The 20,907-nt window shown below is 34.7% G+C and overlaps 2 protein-coding genes and 1 long non-coding RNA gene across 3 annotated transcripts; all 3 read right to left on the bottom strand.

Moving 5' to 3' along the window:
- Positions 1-6,889: 6,889 nt before the first annotated feature.
- Positions 6,890-7,845, bottom strand: LOC138886963 (uncharacterized). Its single transcript, XR_011405939.1, has 4 exons — positions 7,583-7,845; positions 7,402-7,502; positions 7,301-7,328; positions 6,890-7,180 (listed from the first exon to the last, which is right to left on the bottom strand). It is a non-coding gene; the product is annotated as an uncharacterized lncRNA (long non-coding RNA).
- A 1,502-nt stretch (positions 7,846-9,347) lies between these two features.
- Positions 9,348-14,173, bottom strand: LOC104227849 (uncharacterized). The gene is made up of 6 exons (XM_070171435.1): positions 14,004-14,173; positions 11,629-11,870; positions 11,320-11,532; positions 11,142-11,234; positions 10,944-11,045; positions 9,348-10,212 (listed from the first exon to the last, which is right to left on the bottom strand). The coding sequence occupies exons 3-6, from the start codon at positions 11,395-11,397 to the stop codon at positions 9,790-9,792; spliced, it is 696 nt and encodes a 231-aa protein (XP_070027536.1). The 5' UTR covers positions 11,398-11,532; positions 11,629-11,870; positions 14,004-14,173; the 3' UTR covers positions 9,348-9,789.
- Positions 14,174-15,153: 980 nt separating this feature from the next.
- LOC104227848 (calcium-dependent mitochondrial ATP-magnesium/phosphate carrier protein 2-like) lies at positions 15,154-20,513 on the bottom strand. Its single transcript, XM_009780196.2, has 4 exons — positions 19,662-20,513; positions 16,034-16,819; positions 15,862-15,952; positions 15,154-15,748 (listed from the first exon to the last, which is right to left on the bottom strand). The coding sequence occupies exons 1-4, from the start codon at positions 20,059-20,061 to the stop codon at positions 15,556-15,558; spliced, it is 1,470 nt and encodes a 489-aa protein (XP_009778498.1). The 5' UTR covers positions 20,062-20,513; the 3' UTR covers positions 15,154-15,555.
- Positions 20,514-20,907: the final 394 nt, after the last annotated feature.

Genomic DNA, 20,907 nt, shown 5'->3' with positions numbered 1-20,907 from the left:
TATGTGCACAAATTGCACGTAGGATGTAGTACTTCATGACCAAGAATTTTATATGTTTTTAGCAATATCCTTCAAGAATTGTCATATAAGTCATATAATAGACTTTAATTAGATGCATATCAAGTTTTCATGTCATACTAGACAAATAAGATATCGAAAAGTGATTGTACATATCATTGACTTTATATTTTCAAGTGTTTGAACTGCAGGTCCAAATACTTGTCTTTCATATGAAACCAATTCTATTTGAATTGCGACTCTTCTATTTGGCCAATATTTTTTTGGGTCTGTATTCGACAAACTTAAGATCCTCATCGATACTTAGCGCTATGAAAGATGTCGCCGACGAACATTTTATATCGGTTCCAATATTATCTTTTTCATAAAGACATAACATAGAGATCTCTTCATTCATATTTTCAGGTACCTGAACCTAGATTTATGAAGTGTTATGTCATGTGATCTTCTAGATCACTTGCCTCTTTTATTATGATCATTTTGATCATTTGCTCATCTTCTTTATCAAGAAGTTTATTTGAAACCGATCAGTCTATACGCTTTAAGCGTGCCATAGACTTTGTCCTTCTAGGACTTATTCTAAATATGAGCATTTTCAGTGAGAATATAGTTACTTTCTTTGGGTCAGCAAATGCGTCTGGCATGCTTTGCAATATATTGCAGATGAATTATATTTTTATGAACTTCAAGTTCATATTATCTTATTCGAGGATCTAGATGGACAAATGATAATTCTTTCCACGTAACTTTTTCTCAATTGTTTATCATGTCTCTCCCTCATATTAGAAAAACTAACTTTATTCCTCAATTTTGGGAATCCATCTTTGTGCATTATGGTGTTAATCAAAATATACACCGCACATCAATAATAATAAGATGGAATTATTTGGTTCCTGGCCCTGAACCACTTGTGAGGGGAGAATGTAATATACTTTCGTATATAATGTATATCAAACTGATATAAACAACTTAGTTCTCATAAGTAATAGTTTAGCTATTAAGTGGATGCACTCAATAAATCATTTTGCTAAATCAATTGTGGTATAACCAACTTATCAAGATAAAGTCTTGAATAGAAAATCTGGAAATTATGCTCTGAATTAAATTATTGAGCAAGTTATCTTGCAAACATCAGGTTGCGTGTTAATAATAATTGCACATGTAACCATCTCATAGATGCATCTTATGTGGTATACACGGCAGGTGAATGGGCCCATATTCACCTTTTCTATTTCCAACATTCATGGGATTCAATCCCAATTTCAGTTGGTCTATTGATTAATGAGAACAAGCAATATAAGAGAATTCGTAAATGCGTCTGCATTTGATTTGCTATTTATTCTTTGCAAATTGATAATCTTTTGCACCTCTTTTTCACAAATAGAGGTACGTGGATCAAGATGAGACAATGATGGTTTTTTCCACAAAATTTCTCGTTTAGTTTCACCAATTTCTCCCCCTAATTTTGGGAAAAGTGTCTCATCGAATCGACAGTCTGCAAATCGAGCAGTGAATAAATACCTCGTTAATGTTTTGAGGTAACGAATAATGAATGGCGATTCAAACCCAACATATATTTCTAAGCTTCTTTGGGGACCCATTTTGGTGCGATATGGCGGTGCTACTGGAACATATACTACGCATCCAAAAGTTCTTAAATGGGATACATTAGGGTCATGACCCGAAACTAATTGCAACGGAGAATATTTATGATAATTTGTCGGTCTGAGACGAACTAGCATTGCAGACGTTTAATTAAAGATTCTGCAAGGCCATTTAAGTGTGAACATGAGCTACATGATGTTCCACTTTTATCCCAATTGATAGACAATAATCAGTAAATGCTTGGGATGAAAACTCAGCAGCATTATCAAGTCTAATAGACTTAATTGGATTATCAGGGAATTGCGCCCGTAATCGAATTATTTGTGCCACTAATTTTGCAAGCGCGAGGTTGCGAGATGACAATAGGCACACATGAGACCATCTAGAGGATGCATCTATTAAGACCATAAAATATCCAAACGACCCACTAGGTGGGTGAATAGGTCCACAAGTGTCCCCTTGTATACGTTTCAAAAACGCAAGGGACTCAATCCCAACTTTTGTTGGTGATGGTCTTATAATTAACTTGTCTTGATAACAAGAAGTGCAAGAAAATTTATTATTTAAAAGAATCTTTACATTCTTTAACGGATGCCCATTTGAGTTTTCTATAATTCGTCTCATCATAATTGATCCAGAAATGTCTCAATCGATCATGCCAAAGTACAAAAGTATTGGAATCAGTAACCTTTTGATTTACAATAGAATGTGTCTCAATTGCACTAATTCTTGTCCAATACAGGCCACAAGTTAAAGATGGGAACTTCTCAATAATCTTCTTTTGGCTAGAGACATTCTTGGTAATGATAAGATATTCAAGATTATTCTCATCTATTGTCTCAATATGATATCCATTTCGGCGGATATCTTTAAAACTCAACAAGTTCCTCTTGGACTTGGAGGAAAACATTGCCTTCTCTATGACAAGTATTATTCCCTTAGGCAGAGTTATAGTAGCTCTTCCAGAGCGTTCAATTAATTTACTACTACCAGAAATTGTAGTAACATCTTCCTTACACATACTTAAATGCAGAGAAATATTTCTTTTATTTGAATATTGTATGTGTCGTACATGAATCAACTAAACAAATATTTTTACAATTAGACATTGATCCAAGTTTTCTTTGTGAGATATCCATATTTGTTTCCCGTGGTTTTCACGTACAAAAGGAAATATACAAATACATATTAATATTTCCAGAGAAAATGGAAAGAAAATAAAGTATTTTATTTCAAAGACGTTCTAACATCTAATACAGTGAAGGACAGTACACATTGCCAATTTGAAGCCAAATCATACCAAAACTACAAATCCAGAAGCGAAAGAGGAAAGAAGGGAATGCGAGTAGGAAATCAGTGAAATATAAGGGAAAAGTAACTTAACCACCACGTAACAAATCCTAGAATCTTTCTAGAATATAGACATTCACCATAAATAGAATTCTGTTTATAACAAATATAGTTAAGTCCCAATTTTTTTAATAGTGGAGTCTTGTAATATTCCTAGAAGCCTCTAGCTCCAAATTCCAAGGAGCAAACATCTCAAATCTCTAAACTAACATAAAAGCTCCATTATTCAACCCAAGATTGCTATACATATTCAATCCCTTTAGTTCCTTTGTCTACCAAGAATTTCACTTTCAAAAGGAACATAATGGAAAATGACATATATTGTACACTTTCCACATTTAGATCCTTTTTTCGCTGGGATAATGTCTCCTCCCCACTTAATGAATTAGTGGCTTTCAGCTTCCACAAGATTCCTTAGAATCATTTGAATTTTTTTAATGAGTTATTAAAAACGAACGATGCAAAGTAATTGTACTTTTTTTTAGAAAAAGCCAATCTGCATCATATTCCACTTTTAGTAGGTTGGAGGGTCCTTTGTTTTCTTCTTTTAGCATCCTTTACTTAATTTTTAATGTTATATGGCCTCCGTTAAATGCTTTTTAAGTTTTAACCAAACACTTTCCACTTACTTATCCATCTGAATTGCATCTTTTTACTAAGCGCATTCCACTTTTCAGTTAAAGTATCGATTTGTTTATATCCTTTTTTCTGCTTTTATCCACATGGAGAGTGCATAGATTTCCTCGCCTTTATTAATCTAAATCCGTTACTTATCGGTCGTGATGAAGCCTAACCCACTTAGTAGACAAGTCAATCATAAAAGCAAGAACGAAATATGATACTCTCTTCGTTCCAATTTATATGAACCTGTTTGACTGAGCAAGGAGTTTAAAAAATGGCGATTTTTTGAATTTGGGGTCCTTAACAAGATAAAAAGAAGCCCAAAGTATTTGTGTGGTTATAAAAGTCTCTCATTAAGGATATAATTGTAAGTTTAAGCTAAATTGTTTCCAAATTTAAAAAGAGGTCATTCTTTTTGGAACGGACCAAAAAGGAAATAGGTTCACATAAACTGAAATGGAGGGAGTAAAAAATAATACAATAAATACGTTTGAAAGACAAATAACCATAGATAATGTCAAATCATTATACAACTTCCCAAAACTGTTAATACTGAGTCATGAGTTCTACCGTACGAATATAAGTCTGAAACATAAAAGACTATTTGAAACAACAACAATAAGGAAAGGTAGGAAGAGACGCCAGGCAGGAAGTAGCTCTACCTCGGTCTCCACAGTACAGCAAACAGCTCAGCTCACAAAGCTCGACTAGGTCTGACTCCAAAATCTGCACAATTAAGTGCAGAGTATAGTATAACTACAATCGACTAGGGGCGGATCCACCCTTATGGGTAGGGGTGGTATGGCACCTGCTCGGTTGGTAAAATTATCATATATTTATGCATAATTTTTTTTTAACTAGTTTAAATATATGATCCTGCCACCTCCATCCGTAAACTAGACAAAGGTGCCATGGCTGGTAAATCTTTTTGAAAGTTTTTTTCGTGTGTAAAATTCAAGTTCGAATTTATCTTGAACCTTGTTTGACTTTCCCTTTTCGTTGTGTTTTTATTTCTTTTCTCTCGGTCATTTTCCTTTTAGGCTACCTCCTAATTTCCTATTTGTCGTTTATTATTTTTATTTTTCCCTCTATTCTATTACTTTATCTTTAATATTTAGCAAGAACACTCAAAAAAGAGCCTCCAAAGTTTAAAATTTTTATAATATAAGTATTTCTCTTAATCTCAAATCTTTTTGTTTTCGTTTTTCAAAATCAAAAAACTTGGGTCTTGATATTTAGATTGAGATCAAAATTAACTTATTATTTCTTTTTTATTATAACATAAAAAATTGTGTTATTCTATGATTGTTAAATACAATTTAAATCTCTTGAGTAATAAATTATGATGAATATTTCTCAATCATTAGATTTATGATTTGAAGTTTTGAGATCTTGTAGTTTATCTAATTCTGTCATTTACTTATGGGGTATAATTTATCTATTGAAGATATTTTTATTTTTATTTTTCTTATTCTGATCGGTAGAGCTCCCTTATTAAAGATTTTATTTTACTTGTGCAAATTTATTTTTAGCATACAAAAAATGCAGTTCCCTAGTAAAAATATTGATTTTACTTGTGTTATTAATAATAAAAGTGTGATTCCTTCTTTAAAATGTTAATTATATTTGCTTCTTAATTCTGAGATGTAATTTTCATGCGACAACAATAATATATATAACCAATGAAAGTTCATAAGTAGGGTCTAGAAAATTGATGTAATTTTTATATTTGCAAATAAAGTGCTTATTAAATTATCCAAATAAACTAAAAAAAATATGAACCGTACAAATGTTCCGAACAAACTATATAGTAATAGTTATTATAAGATGTACATTAAAGGAAATTTTGGCACCCGCCACATTTAAATCCTAGATCCGCCTCTAAATCGACCTCATGTTATATAGCTGACTTCAACTTGCTTGGCATTGAGATATAATTGTTCTTTGTTGTTGTTATCGTATCAATTCAAAAAAATTCAAAGAGAGAATATATAAACCCTTAGTGGTGGATACGCAGGACGACCTAATACAACAACAACTACCCAGTAAAATCTTACAAAGTGAGGTCTGGGGAGGGTAATTAATGTGTACGCAGACCTTACCCTTACCCCGATAGGGCAGAGAGACTGTTTTCGATAGACCCTCGGCTCAGAAAGATGGAAATAAAAAATAAGGAAAGACAATTCTTTAGTAACTCCAGTAGAAACCGTAATATAGTAACATAAGCACAAGACGACCTAATACAAAAAGAATATTGCTAGGAGGGGGGACCATAAAAATTTGCCATTTCTTTATGTTTCTAGCCCTTGGCTACAGTCTACAGATAATATGGTGGACAAATTCTTGGCTTTCAAGATTGTTATATAATAGGACTTCCAGAGACAAGAGAAAACAGCAACTCAGCTCCTATAATTAGTTGCACTATAAGGCTGTGAAGCATAAGAAGATGTGGAGAAAGAAGAAAAAGAAGTATTTGATGGAGTACTCGAGGATGAAAATGGCGATCACTAAAACTTTTCAGTGAACACTAGGTCACACCCTTTGGTGCATCTGATGTGAGTCAGATACCAAGGTAAACAGGCAAGTCATAGCGGCAAAGGGAAGGCCACGCCTTTCTTCCAGATTTTACCTTTTTCTTATTGTATTTTCATATTACTTCTCCATCATATCATGGATCAGCCTGGCTTTTGAGTTTGTTGCTTTGCTATTATTAGTCATTTAGCTTTTGATTAAACTACTGTTCAACCAATGTCCTTGTTCAGTTTGTTGCTTTGCTATTAATGGTGTTGGAGGCAATGCCTTCTTTTTAAGAAATACAGTTGTGTTCTTACCTTTCTAGTCCATTAAGTATAATGGTGTTTATTTTCCCTTTTCTCCCAACTTTTCTAGCTCCATATCAAGGATTTAATCTATATGTAGTGACAATATGAAAGAAATTTTACACTATAAATGCAACTTAACTAGCTACAACAAGTTATTACTCATATTTTTCTCTGTACCAGTTAACAGTACCATAGAAAACATCATGCTTGGATTTGTTTAGTGCAATCACAACGCTATTTAGAGTCCACTCCGGGTAGGGGTAAGGTCTGCGTACACACTAGCCTCTTCAGACTCCACTTGTATGATTTCACTGGGTTGTTGTTGTTCTCGCATTCAGAGTCAACGGAAAGCCCCTATTTCCCAGATTATATATATGGATGACCGAAGAACTTAACGCCCATGTATAGACTATTCTTTTCACAGGAACAAAATCGAAAGCCAAGAAGATTAATCGCTTCAACTTGCAGTAGATTAATACAACAGCCAAACTATTCATAGTAATAATGTTTTCACAAAAAAAAAAAAAAAAGTAAACGGAAAACTTATCTGTTGACTAACACATCCTTTAAGTACGTATATATGTCACCTTGGTAGTTCAACCAAGTATAGCTAAATATCAGGCAAACGATCATCTTAGCATTCTTTTTTAACCCTAAAGGAACAACCTTCTGTAAGCTTCGATCTCGTAGATGATGGTGTACATGTCTGTTGTTGGCAGCTGGAGCATAGAACAAACGGTTGTGCACGACCAAAATTCGTAGTCCTGTAAGAATTTTAAAGAAGTTAGTAGTAGTACCTTATTAAATCAGTAACTAATAGTAGTTAATTATCAATCAAAAGAACACCTATAAACAATAATATAAACCAAGTTCTTGTTACTTACATAATGAAGCAGTATTGACATTCACACTCTGCAACAGTTCATTAGAGTTAAAAGAAGATAAGGAAAAAAACAAAGGGCGTGATAACGGATCAAACGATTACCACAGAACAAGTAGGTCCTTGGAGTACAGACTTTAGCTTATGTGTTTTTGTCCCCAGCGTGGCATAGGAGGGCTAAGCAAATCAATATCATTCGGAAGAACCTGAGGAGAACAAATGATATATGGTTCAATGGCATTAATGCAATTGGTATTAAGAGGATGAGGTTCAATTTTTCACTCACCATTTTAATTTGTGCAGAGATATCGATCAGGTGTAACAAGTTGCTGTCAGTTAACGAATGATGTTAGAAACTTAACAAGTATGATCAATAACACATATTATCAAACACATTGGCAGAGACACTCTCTGGTAGAAATTAAACCTTCTCTATATGTGCGCGTAAATGATATTAATTATTCCGAAAAACATGTGTATATACAATACATAGGCCAACACCATTTTGATAAAAATGCAGAATGAATAGTAATTTGTTACAGGAAACCAATAGTGTTAGACCTAAACACTAGCCACAGCCCACACACCTAACAAAAACTTATCAGCACCTAAACTAATAGAGATTAAAGGCGTAGGATTATATGGTTTTTCGAGAAACAAAACATCAGGTGAAAAAAGATCGTCTATATTAGAACAAATTCTCTTGGAACACGTGTCTATTGGTATTAGCTCCAGGGACAGACAAGGTGATGATTTCAGTGGTTGAAACCTAAGTCCTAAACCTAGGATTAAAATCCCAGATCCGGAACTGTGAATAATATAAGTAGATTATTGAAATATCAGTAATATCTACGCAAAAAATACAGTACTTGTATAAATCAAGAGCGCATGAGTAACACTAGCATGTTGAAATACACAGGTATATGATTCGAGAGAACAAACGAGTTACAGCAGAAAAGGGCACCCTATCACTCGCTTATTAAAAAAACATTATTTATAGTGTTTTTGCTCCCAGACCTCGGCTAAACGAGAAATACTGACAGCAGTATAGAAAATTTTACGCCCCAAAATTAAATGGAGTAATTCATTTTTTTGTCTGGGGAAAGAACACACACTGCAAAAAAACAGTCAAATTGCGGCAGTTATTTTTACAAATTGCAGGCAGTCGGTAACTTCCGTAATTTGTTGTTGCAGCGGTTCACAAAACTCCTCCAAGGAGGCTCGCTGCAATCAATTTACAGTAGTTCTACCGCTGCCGCGACTGCTGTAATTAATTAGTGGGAGTTAATTTGCGGCAGTTCAACCCCCGTAAATTGATTATTAAATTATTAAAAAATTTATATATTTTACAAGTTCCGACAGTCTGAACCTATGCAACATAGGAAATCATTATTTAGCAATACAAAAATTACGGCGGTCAAAACCCATGCAATTCATTGAACGTATTAATTTCTTTTACTGCATTTTTTACAATTATTGAACTTTGAATATTATCTACTAATGAACCTTTCCACACCATAATCTAACCAAAAAAGATATAATATAACACTTAGAAACTAAACTTTGAATATAATATAATACTTAGAAATATCAACAACATAGTTAGTATCACAAAAGTATTACTTTCATATATAAATGATGGGGCCACAAAAATGCTCCGATGGCAAAAATTCCTAAACAACTCAAAGCAGATTCAGCAATGTTTCTAGCTGCATACAGTAGCGTCGGAAGAGCTGTCTCCGATATAGCAATCTGCCTCTATATTTAGTTGCTCGAAACGAACTTAGTTTTCAAACTAAATTTTAACATAAAACATTCACCCTAGCCATTCTAACATCCGCTCCAATCACATAATTACATTGCCATAATCAATTATCTAATTCAATTATAAAAAACTTCAATTATTGTCACTTGGATTACTGCCATCAGGTGATCTTCTTGCGCCCGTGGGTGATAGGGGTCCACTAGCTGCATCTCTAGGCAGCAAACAAAATAAAACAATAAGATCCTTTAAATGCTAATTATAACTTAAGCTATTTCTTGAATAAAAATCTGAACCAATTCCATCCTTTATTCTGTAGTCAAAATTTTAACACACATGAAACTAGAAATTCAGCAATACATATAAACAGTTGGAAAATTAGTTTATCAGGGAAGCTCAAATATCAGCTCTTTCCTGCTTAAAAGGTTCCCTCGGGTCTTCGTTCTTGAGACATTGTCAAAAGCTACAAGTGTGTAAGAGATCAACAATTTATTTGTTTTCACTATACTGTTTTGACCTCATAGCACATCGTTGATGCAGGATAGGACATAAACATATGATTGTCCATCCAAACAAGAATGAAAACAGAAGTGCTCTGAGCATATTCTGGAGTGCTGCATTCAGCAGAAAAATCATGCTCAAGTTCATCATGTAAACAAGCAAACATGGATTTTACAGAGTGCCAAAACCACTAGAACGGACAAGGAAAGCATGTGTCTTTTGACACCAGGTCAGCTAATATCAGTTGATGCAGCTCCTGATGCAGATAATATCAGTTGAAAAAAAATCACAAGTTTATTTACTGTTGTAGGAGGAGAAGCAAAGAACTCCACAAATTGCTCCGGTATTGTCCCTTCTTTCATTATCTTATATGCCTTGAAAGCATTCATCATTTGTTTGTAGTTCTCTTGGCTTTGGTTGTGAGCATTCAACAATTTATTGTAGTTCTCTTGGCAATGGTTCAAACATGAAGCATCACTACTTGAAGCATTCATACCACCAAAACGAGGTCTTGCATGTTTAAAAGCTTTGCTAGGGACAACTCCTAATCCTAAGCACCTTACCCTTCTAGAGTGCTCTTTTCCTAGCACTTTACCAGGCGAAAGTTCAGACTCATCCACCGTGCTTTGGCTCAAAGCAAGCTCAATTTTTTCCTATGTATTGTTTGTCACAACATTAATAAGTAACTAAATGCACACCAAGACAAGCAAAAAAGAGATAGCTGCTGAAATGCATCAAGCCAGACACTTTAAAAGTATAAATACACCTAAAAGTTTCACCTTTACACCTACATTCCTTTCATACCTTGTCTTGCTCCTCTATAAATCTTAATGTTACAAACTTTGAGCTATCATTTATCCCATTAAGGGTTAGTTCTCTTGGCCTAATAACAAGAAAACTGACCTTTAATTTTTTTTTTATCAAAACTCCTGCACAATGGAGAGTTATGCTACATGTTCAAACCAGTACTCTTCACACATAGGAGTAGAAATGATTTTAGCACTTGTTTCAGCTGTTGTGTTATCGCCATTGTACGTAGAACGACGAAACAAAGAGAGCAGTTATTACGAGACAAGATAGAGCTCCGGGGGAATTGTATTGCCTGTGTTACTAGCTAGATTAATAGTTGCAATAAAACCACTTCATCATCAGGACAGAGATACTGTTGTTTCCAAGAAAAAGCAGATAATGTTTCAAACAAGAAAGGAAGAAACAAATTGTAGACTTATTTGACATTACAACCCATTGATAAATATCAAAAAAGATACATAACTAGTCTGGAACAAGCTGAAACTAATAGTGAATCAGACAGATACATATATTAGATTTCATACCCCAAAAAGGAATAACCTTCAACAATCACAAAGATAAAGAAGAAACTTACACATATCTCCTTTGCCGCTTCATTCACATATGTTCCATCTTGTTTCTTATGAGTATCAAGATAAAGCTGTGCGCGTCCAGGCCTTCGTCCAGTCTCAGCCATCTATAAATAAAATAACCAACAGAATAACTTAACTGGAATAGTTACATAAGTTAGTTTAATAATTAAAGTAAAATGACATGAATTAACATCTTTCACCATTTCAGCCCTTCTTCTGGAGTTAGGTTTGGAGCCACCTGTATGTGTAGATGTTTGTTTCTTTCGAATCTCAGTATTCCTTCTGCACATTTCCTTACAAAAAAAAAATACTTGAAAGTCAATCACACAAATAACTAAATATAATCAAACATAAAAGTTGAAGTAATTAAATAAATACCAAAGTTGTTTCTTTAAAACGGTAATCAACAAATGAAGTCCACTGATCCCGTGGAATCCCAGTCGGAATATTTTCCATAATCTGAGCTTTACTTTTGAGTGGATCATAGAATGCTCTCCACAAGTTTAGCCTATTCGCACTCCACTTTTTCCAAATAGAATTATAAACATAACGCCGTGCAACTGACTCGACTGTCTTAAAACAAAACCGTTTCTTCAAGAATAAAACATTGGTTAGCTTATCTACTACATGCAAATATGAAGTCCAACAATAAAATAGACATGTAGCAGAAAGAATTAAAGCTTATACCTTTACAATTCGATCAAATACATGGTCAAAGTATGATACAGGTAAATCTGGCCATTTCTCAAAGTGAATTGGAAATAAGGCGCAATCAGTTGCTAAAATTCCACAAAAGCCAGCAATAAGGCCTTGTGCTTCTCCAAATGGTTCGTCCAGGTAATCGAATTCAAGCACGATACGTTCTTCACCAGATAAATTTAGAACATCCCTAACTTTCACTTTGAGCCTCTTCCTATTTTCTTCTGAATCTTTAATAAAATAAAAGCCAAAAGAAAAAATGTTACTAAACTTCAGCAGTTATCATTATGTCTTTAACCCAAACATGCTTTGTTCCTTCTTTGGTTGTATATTGCAGCCTTTAACTTTATACTGATAAGATCTCTAGTTGGAGGTTCTTTCCTATTTTTCTTTCTGTGTCAAAGCTTTAAGATTAGAGACATATTTAAGATTAGAGACATATTTAAGATTAGAGACATATTTAACACTTTATAAGACAAAAAAAAGTAAAGGTAATGTTCTACTAATTATCTAGCATGATAAAACCAACTGAGAATGCTACAACAAGCTACTTAATTTCTCAATTGACTACATTACATCAAGCCTTTTGCATTAAAGTAATGTTAAGCAGCCATAAAAGATAACCATATTTACCAACTTATTACTCTCCTTATAACATCTGGTTGAGAAGCAGCTCAACATGATAGCACATCAGTTTAAGTACATATTCAAAGGACAACTTCAGTGGCATTAAAACACATTGCACATGCAGATCCCCACCATTATTATGATATGATGGAACACTTAGTATGTTTATGAAAGATCAGGTGATCAGCAGCAGCACTAAGATAAAATTATAAAATCTACTTCATTGTATTGTCAAGTCTTACTATTAAAAAATCTACTTCATTGTACTGTCCTCCAAAGGAAATTAAAATTCCAATCTTATCATATTCACTACCATTTTCTAGGATACGTTACACCATTCATTACTTGTCTATAGCAAATAACTGAAATAAAAATCAAAAACTCATGTACTGCATTGAATAAGCAAATGAAGTTGACTTCAAAAATATATTAAAGAAAAGTTTGTTTATTCTGCTTACTGTGTCAAGAATTAACAGAAGAAGTCTAGCTCCAACAAGATATGGTCGAACAATGCAAACAATGGAGAAAGGCAGGGAGAGTGACAAAAGGTTTACTGCTTACATTAATTGATTATGTAGAGATACGCTTAGTAAACACTTTTTTAATATGATTCCCTAGTTCCTTATTAACTAAAGGTTTCATTATCGGGTAAAGTTCACTGTATTGCACTGTTTCTTCCATCTGCGCCTTCTTCTTTAACAATTGAGAGATTAATGGTGCCTTGGGTTTGAGGTCTCTCTCAATGCAGAGAGGTGAATCAAACTAAATTGAAGGCCTACTACTTTGATTTAGAACCAATCAAACTTATTCAGTGATTGTGTACAAGTTATAATTTCACATTGTGAATCTGTTGTAATGAAACAATCACAGTAACAATCATACAATAAGTAAGTATCTGTTTAAAATTATAGCATATTAACCATAATACATCTATTGTACCAAGGGACAAACAAGAATCAGAATGTAACAGCTGCTGGAAGACAGTTTAGGACCCAAGACATTTAATCTTCTTCATATATTCAATACCATTGATTCATAAAGTCCAGCTAGATATGAAACAGATAATACTATGGACAACATGTTTCAACAATAAGATATTACCTCCTACTGGCAGAGAGGTGAATCAAACTAAATTGAAGGCCTACTACTTTGATTTTTATCATATCAGTAAAAGAACCCTATCATAACCACAAAATAGGAAAATCGACAAATCCCCAAGTTATAACCCTTAACTCCAATTCATATATATAATAACCAATAAAATCACATAATTCCCCAATCGAAAGAACAGAGCATCATCACAAAACCAAAATTATACATACATGTGCCTAGGTATCTGCCATAAATATGCATGTAAGAATCAAGTAAAATGAAGGTTAAAAATTAGGGATACCAGTGCAGTAATTAAAGAAATAATGGAGAAAAAGCTTACCACAACTGAAAAACACAGCGACAAATCAATTTTTTAGTGAATTTTTTTTACATTACAGAACATGAAAGAAGAAACAGAAAACAAAATTACATTAGGATATTGAGGCAATAAAGCAGATTGCATGCCGGAAAATTCTAGGTTTATAGAGAAATCAAGCTAATAAATTGCATATAATCAACATAGAAACCCCAAATCAACCAAAAAACTCCAAATAAATAGAGAAACCTTAAATCCAACAGAGAATACCCAAAATAACACAAAAATAAAGTGAAAACCCACATGTAATTTACAAAATAGTAAATACCTGGTTACATAAAATCAGAATTGGAGAAGATGAAAGACAAATTGCAAATAATCTGAAGAAGAACACCGAGAATTTTCTAGCAACGACACTCCAATTTGGTGAGAGAGAGGCTGCCGCTTGGAGACTAGAGAGAGAGACGGCAAAAAAATTAGAAGGTCTAAAGGTTTTGGGTAATAAGTCTAAAAGATTTTGGCGGAGAAAAAAATGAGGGAAAACAAAAATATTGTGGGAAAAATTAGAAGCTTAGCGCTCTTTTGCTTTTAATGTACCAGCTGATCCACAAATTATAATTAATTGCATCGATTAGATTAGAGAAAGTCCCGCAATTTGATACAATTTGCGGGAGTTACCGAGTGACCGCCGCTAATTGACTGCCGTGACTGTTTTTTTGTAGTGACATATAATAGTACAATATTTACAAATTTTACAAAATCTTAGCAGGATTGATCATTAATTAATATTTTTGGCAATTAAATATTAACATATCATAAAAGATTCTAATAGATCAAAGCCGTAAATACAACCCTAGATTATTCACTTCCTATGTTTTCGTTCTAAAATATTAACTTCTGTAACTGAAATATTAAAAAAAAAAAAAACTGAAAGTTATAAACTTTTAATGAGCTTCTGACGCAAAACTGAGGAAATGATCAAACATTATTTGCTAACGCGTAAACTAGAAAAAAAATGTATTTCTTGCTTCCCTGTCGGATACAGAAAGGGAATTTTTTTTTTAAAAGAATTACATTGTACCCTTCTCACAACCTTCATGAGAAAAATATATTGCACTATGACAATAAATTTTGCTTTTCAACTGTGATATTATACTATCACAATAAATTTTGTTTTCCAACTCTCCTACTCACCTTTGATTTCGTTTAACTTTATACTTCTACATATATACATAGCTCTGTCTTCTTTTGCATATGCTTTGGTTATTTACTTAATACAGTGGCACATAAAGTATGCCATGCTGTTTGATTAACTCAAGTATTTGACCCAAAAACAGATTGCTTACCATCCCACTTTACGAGAACAAGAAATCTAATGTCGAACCATGAATCCTGGTAAAACAGTAAGCAGCTTGTTATTTTGGTGTAACTGTTTCATCTGCTCCAAGGTGGCAAACGAGCCTATATACAGAAGGAAATGGAGCAAAATGAGTTCGATCATCCACGCAAATTATCCATATAGAAAAAATGGTAAGGTTTACACCTTACAGTATTACATTGTGTATGTAAATTAGCATTAGTTTACAGTGGGCATGCCTACAAAACTCGGACAGAAATCACCAAATGAAGACCATTCTCAATCACGAACATAGTTATTCTGTCAGGCTAAGAATAAAACTCTCGTTAAAGTTTCTTCAACATCCAATGTCGCATCAACCATGTGTATGTTTTGTTTTTTTTGTTAGGTAAAATGAAGTGCGTGATTTTGACAATCAAAGCACCTATGAGCCAAAAAATCTTAATTCATTTTCATCATCGTCGTCCTCAGCATCAGCTGTATTTAACTCCAAATGTGGAGCAGTCAATCAAGAATATATCACCTAATCGAGTTCTAGACTCTTTTTCATGGATTCATAAACGAGATAAGTAATGCTTGCTGCTGGAACTACTTTTAGAAGATTTGGAAAAAGTCCTTTGTAAAAGCCTCTGAAACCTTCATGCTGAAGTGTTCTTCGGAACACATCAGACATTCCTTTGTAAGCAGCATCAGCATTTGTAGGTTGAGCTTGCATTCTAGCAAAATTGAAGTTGTGTGTGAATAGAAAGGCAAATTGCATGATAACACATGAAGTATATACAAATGCGAAAATTTATGGTAGCAGCATCAGTTAGACATAGAGAGCTACCTCGTGCGAACGACCTGTAAAGGATAAACACACGTTGCTCCAAGCGCTCCGGATATTGTCCCACAACCCAGTTGCACAAGAGGGCCAGGTTCTGTATATCAAACTGTTAGAAAATTTTCCATTTAATTTTGTCGGAGAAAAGTGAGTAGCAGTTAACAGTTACAAGCTATACCGCTATCATGAAGAATATATATCTTGGACAAATCCTTCAATGTCTCATAGGCTGCCAAATCAATGCCTGCATAAGGTATAATTCCAAGAAGAGATGGTATCAGCCCTCTATAAAAGGCCCGAGACCCCTCCTTAACCCATATATCTTTTGATAGTTTTCCCAGGTTGGGAACCTTTCCACCTTCACATGCATGAGTTTGTAACCGAGTCTTAACAAGATCCATGGGATAGATAGCAGTCTGTGCTACTGCACCAGCCAAGCCTCCCGCCACAAGACGCCCAGAAGCTCCAATGTCACCCTGTTCCTCACCCTTGGTACTAGCAATGACATTTTTCAACATTTCGTAAGTGTAAAACTTGATTGCACTTTCAGGTGCAACCTTCATCACATTTAATCCATTGCCCCTAAAAAAACTCAATAAACCACCTTCCTTCCATATGTTTTTGACAGCAGGACCAATAGAAGCACGAGTAGTCTGAACTTGTAAAACCACCTTAAGCCGATCAAGGGGAGCTGTAGCGGTACGAGAAGCAGCTCCTGCAACTCCCCCAGCAATCAAATACTTAGCTGCATGAACATGCTTACTGATGCCTTCTGGAATAACAGCCTGTTCACCAATATCTACAAGACATACCCTCTCCCAGTATCGGTAAATATTCTCCATCGTGACCTCATGTGGATAAAGTAGAAGAAAATTTCTCCATTCTTCAAAAGTGATAATCCCATTATTATCCTTATCGACATGTTCCACAAAACGTGCAAGTTCATCATCATCTATTTCTATCCCTGCAAAAAGGAAACTGCCCTAACTTATAAGAGGAAGACAACTAATGAAAGGAAATGAGGCTTGGGAACAATTATGACCCAGAAACATATATCCAGAGGAGATGAATATTTGTAAAAGCAACCAAATTAGCGAAAAAAGATGGAATATTTGTTTGGTAGATTCAGAAAGCATAATCCAATTAATCAACCCAAACCCATTTAGGCATCTTATTCAATGTAGATGAAACTAAAAGAGATATTTACCCGACAAACCACGTAGCAAAAGTGAAAAGGCAGACAAAGAGTACTGATGTAGAGCATTTACATAACAGGTGAAACTTCACAATTAAGTAAAAAACTCTATACTATGAGTCAGAAAACTTCACAAGGCCAACTAGCACTGTAACGAGGAGTACACATATTTTTTCTATCACTAAAGAAGAAGGCAAACATAAATTACTAGACAGAGCATCTCAAGAACATACAACTGATTCTTCATCCGGAAAAAAAGAAGAAGAAAAACACACACACACACACACACAACTGATCATAACAAAGAAAATTCTGAATCTGCTAGAAATCGGTAGAGTGCAGAGAATGCTATGAATGGAAGACTGTTTGAGAAGCTTCATTTTTCTTGGAACTGGCTGTTTGAGAAGCTTCACTGATAAGCACCTTTACCTGCTGCTTGTACAAGATCAGTCTCAATCTCCAAAATTAGTCCGGACATTCAGAAACAGCAAGCAAGGCATCCCACAAATAACTTAGTTATACCCTACACATATAAGAATAAAGTATCCAGCTCAACGCTGGAACTAAGCCTAAACCTAATTTTGCTGGCCTCAGTTTCAATACTACAACAAATTTAAGTACCTATAGACTTAAACCTCATCTAAACTCAATTCCTTCACCAGAGCACGGAAGAAAAATAAAGAGTTGAAAGAACTAAATCGGGAAAAGAACAGTTTTACGCACACACCCCAAAGTAGTTGTTCCAAGTAAAAAATGCATAACAAGATAAATAAATAAATAACTTAGTTAAAATAATCAATAAAACATAAATAAGGAAATAAATAAATTATAGTACAAGTATTTACTTTAATCAGTGTTATACTACAGGTATTGATCACCACTTTCACACGTCAAGCCACCTTCTCACACAAAATTTAGCCCCAAAAGTCCACTAACCCAACTGCATTCGATCCCAAATTTTTTTAAGGTAAATAATTTTATCAATGATAGGAAATCCCCATATACAAGCCGTATATCAAAAAGTAGAAAACCTACACCAAGATATGGTTCTCCACGGAAGAAACTCAATCTTCTGTACAATTGGGAACGGTACACCAAAAAGAAATCAGAAACAAGAAGCTACTTTGCAAGTTAACTTAAAATTAATTGCACTTGATCCCAATATCATCTGCATAACCTTAAATTACAGGGTTTAATTTCATACAGGAATTGATCGATATCCATGTCCCAAAAGAACATTAAACATAATTTTAAAAAGAAAAAAATGGGCTGTACTTATCTAAGTGTTTAATACATTTAGGATTTCTGCTAATGAAATGTACTTTGTAGGCTACCGTATAAAGTTTTAAGAGAGATGACGGTTAGTGATAACAAGATAACGGCTAGCCTTCAGGATGGTGTCTTTACAAACAATGGACCAAAAATGGTGTTGGTGGTCTTGCAAAAAAAATGAAAGGCTAGACTTTTCAAGTGTTTAGCCCATTTAGGACTTCTACAAATGATATACACTTTTGAAGCTACCATGTAAAGTTTTAGAGAGATGACTGTTGGCAATAATGATCACAAGATAATGGTGCTAGCCTTCAGAATAGTGCCGCTAGTCATCACAGCAATAGTAGCCTTATCCCAAGAGATCAGGAGACCTGGGAAATAGGTGACAATAACCGGTCGACAAAATTTGACCCCTCCGGCAAGTCCCCAACACCTGCAATCCCTTACAATTCATCACCACGTTTGCTCCAATTCTCCATCATTCCATGCTATCTTTTGCTTCTTGTCTTTCCCTCCTTGATTATAATAGCCATTGAGGCTTCAATTCCAACTCACAAGACTGGGAAGGGAACTAGGAAAAGCAGATGTAGGATTGCAATAGAGGGAAGGGATAATCCTCCTTTTGATTCCTTTCTCTTTTAAACTCAGAAAGAGTTATAGGAGTACCAAATTCTTCCATTAGTTCAGACTTCAGATGGTTCTATTAATAGCCGAACTAGGACGCCATTTATATCTAACTTGAACGGAAAATATAGGATTGAAATCAGAGTTTAGCACTATGATAGGGAAGGAAACCTTCAGAACTCCAAGCAATACAACCCTTCAAAAAAGCACCTCATCTACTCTCAATGCTATTGATCAGACAAAAATTACCTACTTGAAGTTCTAAAATAGTACAAAGTGTCAACCTACTTGATATTCTAAAATAGTACAAAGCCTCGTACTTCTGATGTAGAGATTAAAGACACATGCAGGCAACACATGAATCATCCTATACATTTGTTTGCCCTTCAACAATATGAAAGGATCAGTACAGATCTTTAAGCTGTTTAACCATGTCTAAATATAAGAATTAAAGAATAAATACATACAAAAAGACAATAAGAACTTAATGAAAAGCAAAAAAAAAAAAAATGCAAGATAAAGATAAATAATAGAATCAGTCAATATTGCAAATTGTTAAGTCACCCCAGTGGTATAGACATAGTTTCCTTGCACAAACCAGCAGAAGTAATTCTACTACATTCACAGCACGTATTTACACCAGTAAACAAGAGAGCAATATTAACATGTACGATTAATCTCAGAGAACGAAATTGAAGAGGGAAATGATAAGTACCAGCTTTAACAAGGGCATCCCAAAGCTCCTCCGGCAAGATGCAGCCACTATGCTCCACATCAATAGCCTGAAAAATCCTATACAGCTCCAGCTCCTTATCATCCATGTACTTTCTGAACTCCTGATAACCCACCCTCCCATCCTTATCTTTATCACACACCCTTAGCAATTCTTTAGCAAACTTATAATCAGCTGGAATTTGCATAGCAAATAATCCTTTATCGATTTTCGTGTAATCCAAGTAACCGGCATTGTCCGAATCGAAAAAGCCGAATAGGCTTCTGATTCTAATGTCCCTTTCCTCATTAGTCTCCCTTAGTGCTGATAAAACGTGGTCCATTGAGACCGGTCCGGGCTTCTTCACCGGGTTGCAGCAGCCGGGCCGGTCCTTAGTTGCCATTGCTGGGTTTCTTCACCGCATGGAATTTTAAAAAGAATTTCAGATCTAAACGCAACAGTGCTTTTGTGTAGTAATTCTGTATAGAAGCGAATTAATTCCAAAAAAAAAAAAAAAAGATAGAATAAATGTGAAGGATCCGAGGAATAAACCCGGTTTAATAGGCCGGTTTTGTTGTTAACGAGTCAAGGGAAGAGTCAAAGTTTACCAAAGTTGAAGAAACTGATTAATTTATTGGGTACTGTACTACTGTTTAAACAATGCTTAAAGAAAACGTCAATGGCCGGTTTCGGACAGACATGGACAAAGAAACCAATTACCGAATTTCTTACTTCCAGTTAGGAGGGTCCAATGGGCGTCTGATAAATTGTAAGGGGGCGGTGGTGAGTCGGCGGAGCTGAAGCGGTAGCTACCGGTGATTTGTAATTCAGTGCGTGTGAAAAAATTTCCTAAGTGGGTGGAACTTGGATGGAATAGTCGATTTATATTGACGGGAACATGATTCCGCACGTTCAACCCACCCACCCCCACCCCCCCGGATGGGGTTTGGCCGTTTGGGTATGAGCCTGGTGTCATGTTCACGCTTTCGTTTTCATGCTCATGTTTCTTGTGCCTTTATTCCAAATTTAGAGCCAAAATTTAAAAAGAAAAAGAAAAACAGAATTTAGCATTGGTTCATGATTTTTTACCAGAGATTTTATGTTTGAGCCTTGAAAGTTGGAATTTTTTATTTTCCCTTAATTAGCTTATGCAGCAAAAATTCAAATTAATAAGATAAGTAAATTTCAAATATTGCAGTCTAAAACAAAACAAAAAAGAAACCTAACTGAAACGCCTTTTTGATTCCCT

Source organism: Nicotiana sylvestris, chromosome 3 (genome assembly GCF_000393655.2).
Source record: "Nicotiana sylvestris chromosome 3, ASM39365v2, whole genome shotgun sequence".
Taxonomy (NCBI): domain Eukaryota; kingdom Viridiplantae; phylum Streptophyta; class Magnoliopsida; order Solanales; family Solanaceae; genus Nicotiana; species Nicotiana sylvestris.
This window is presented reverse-complemented; position numbering and strand designations above follow the sequence as displayed.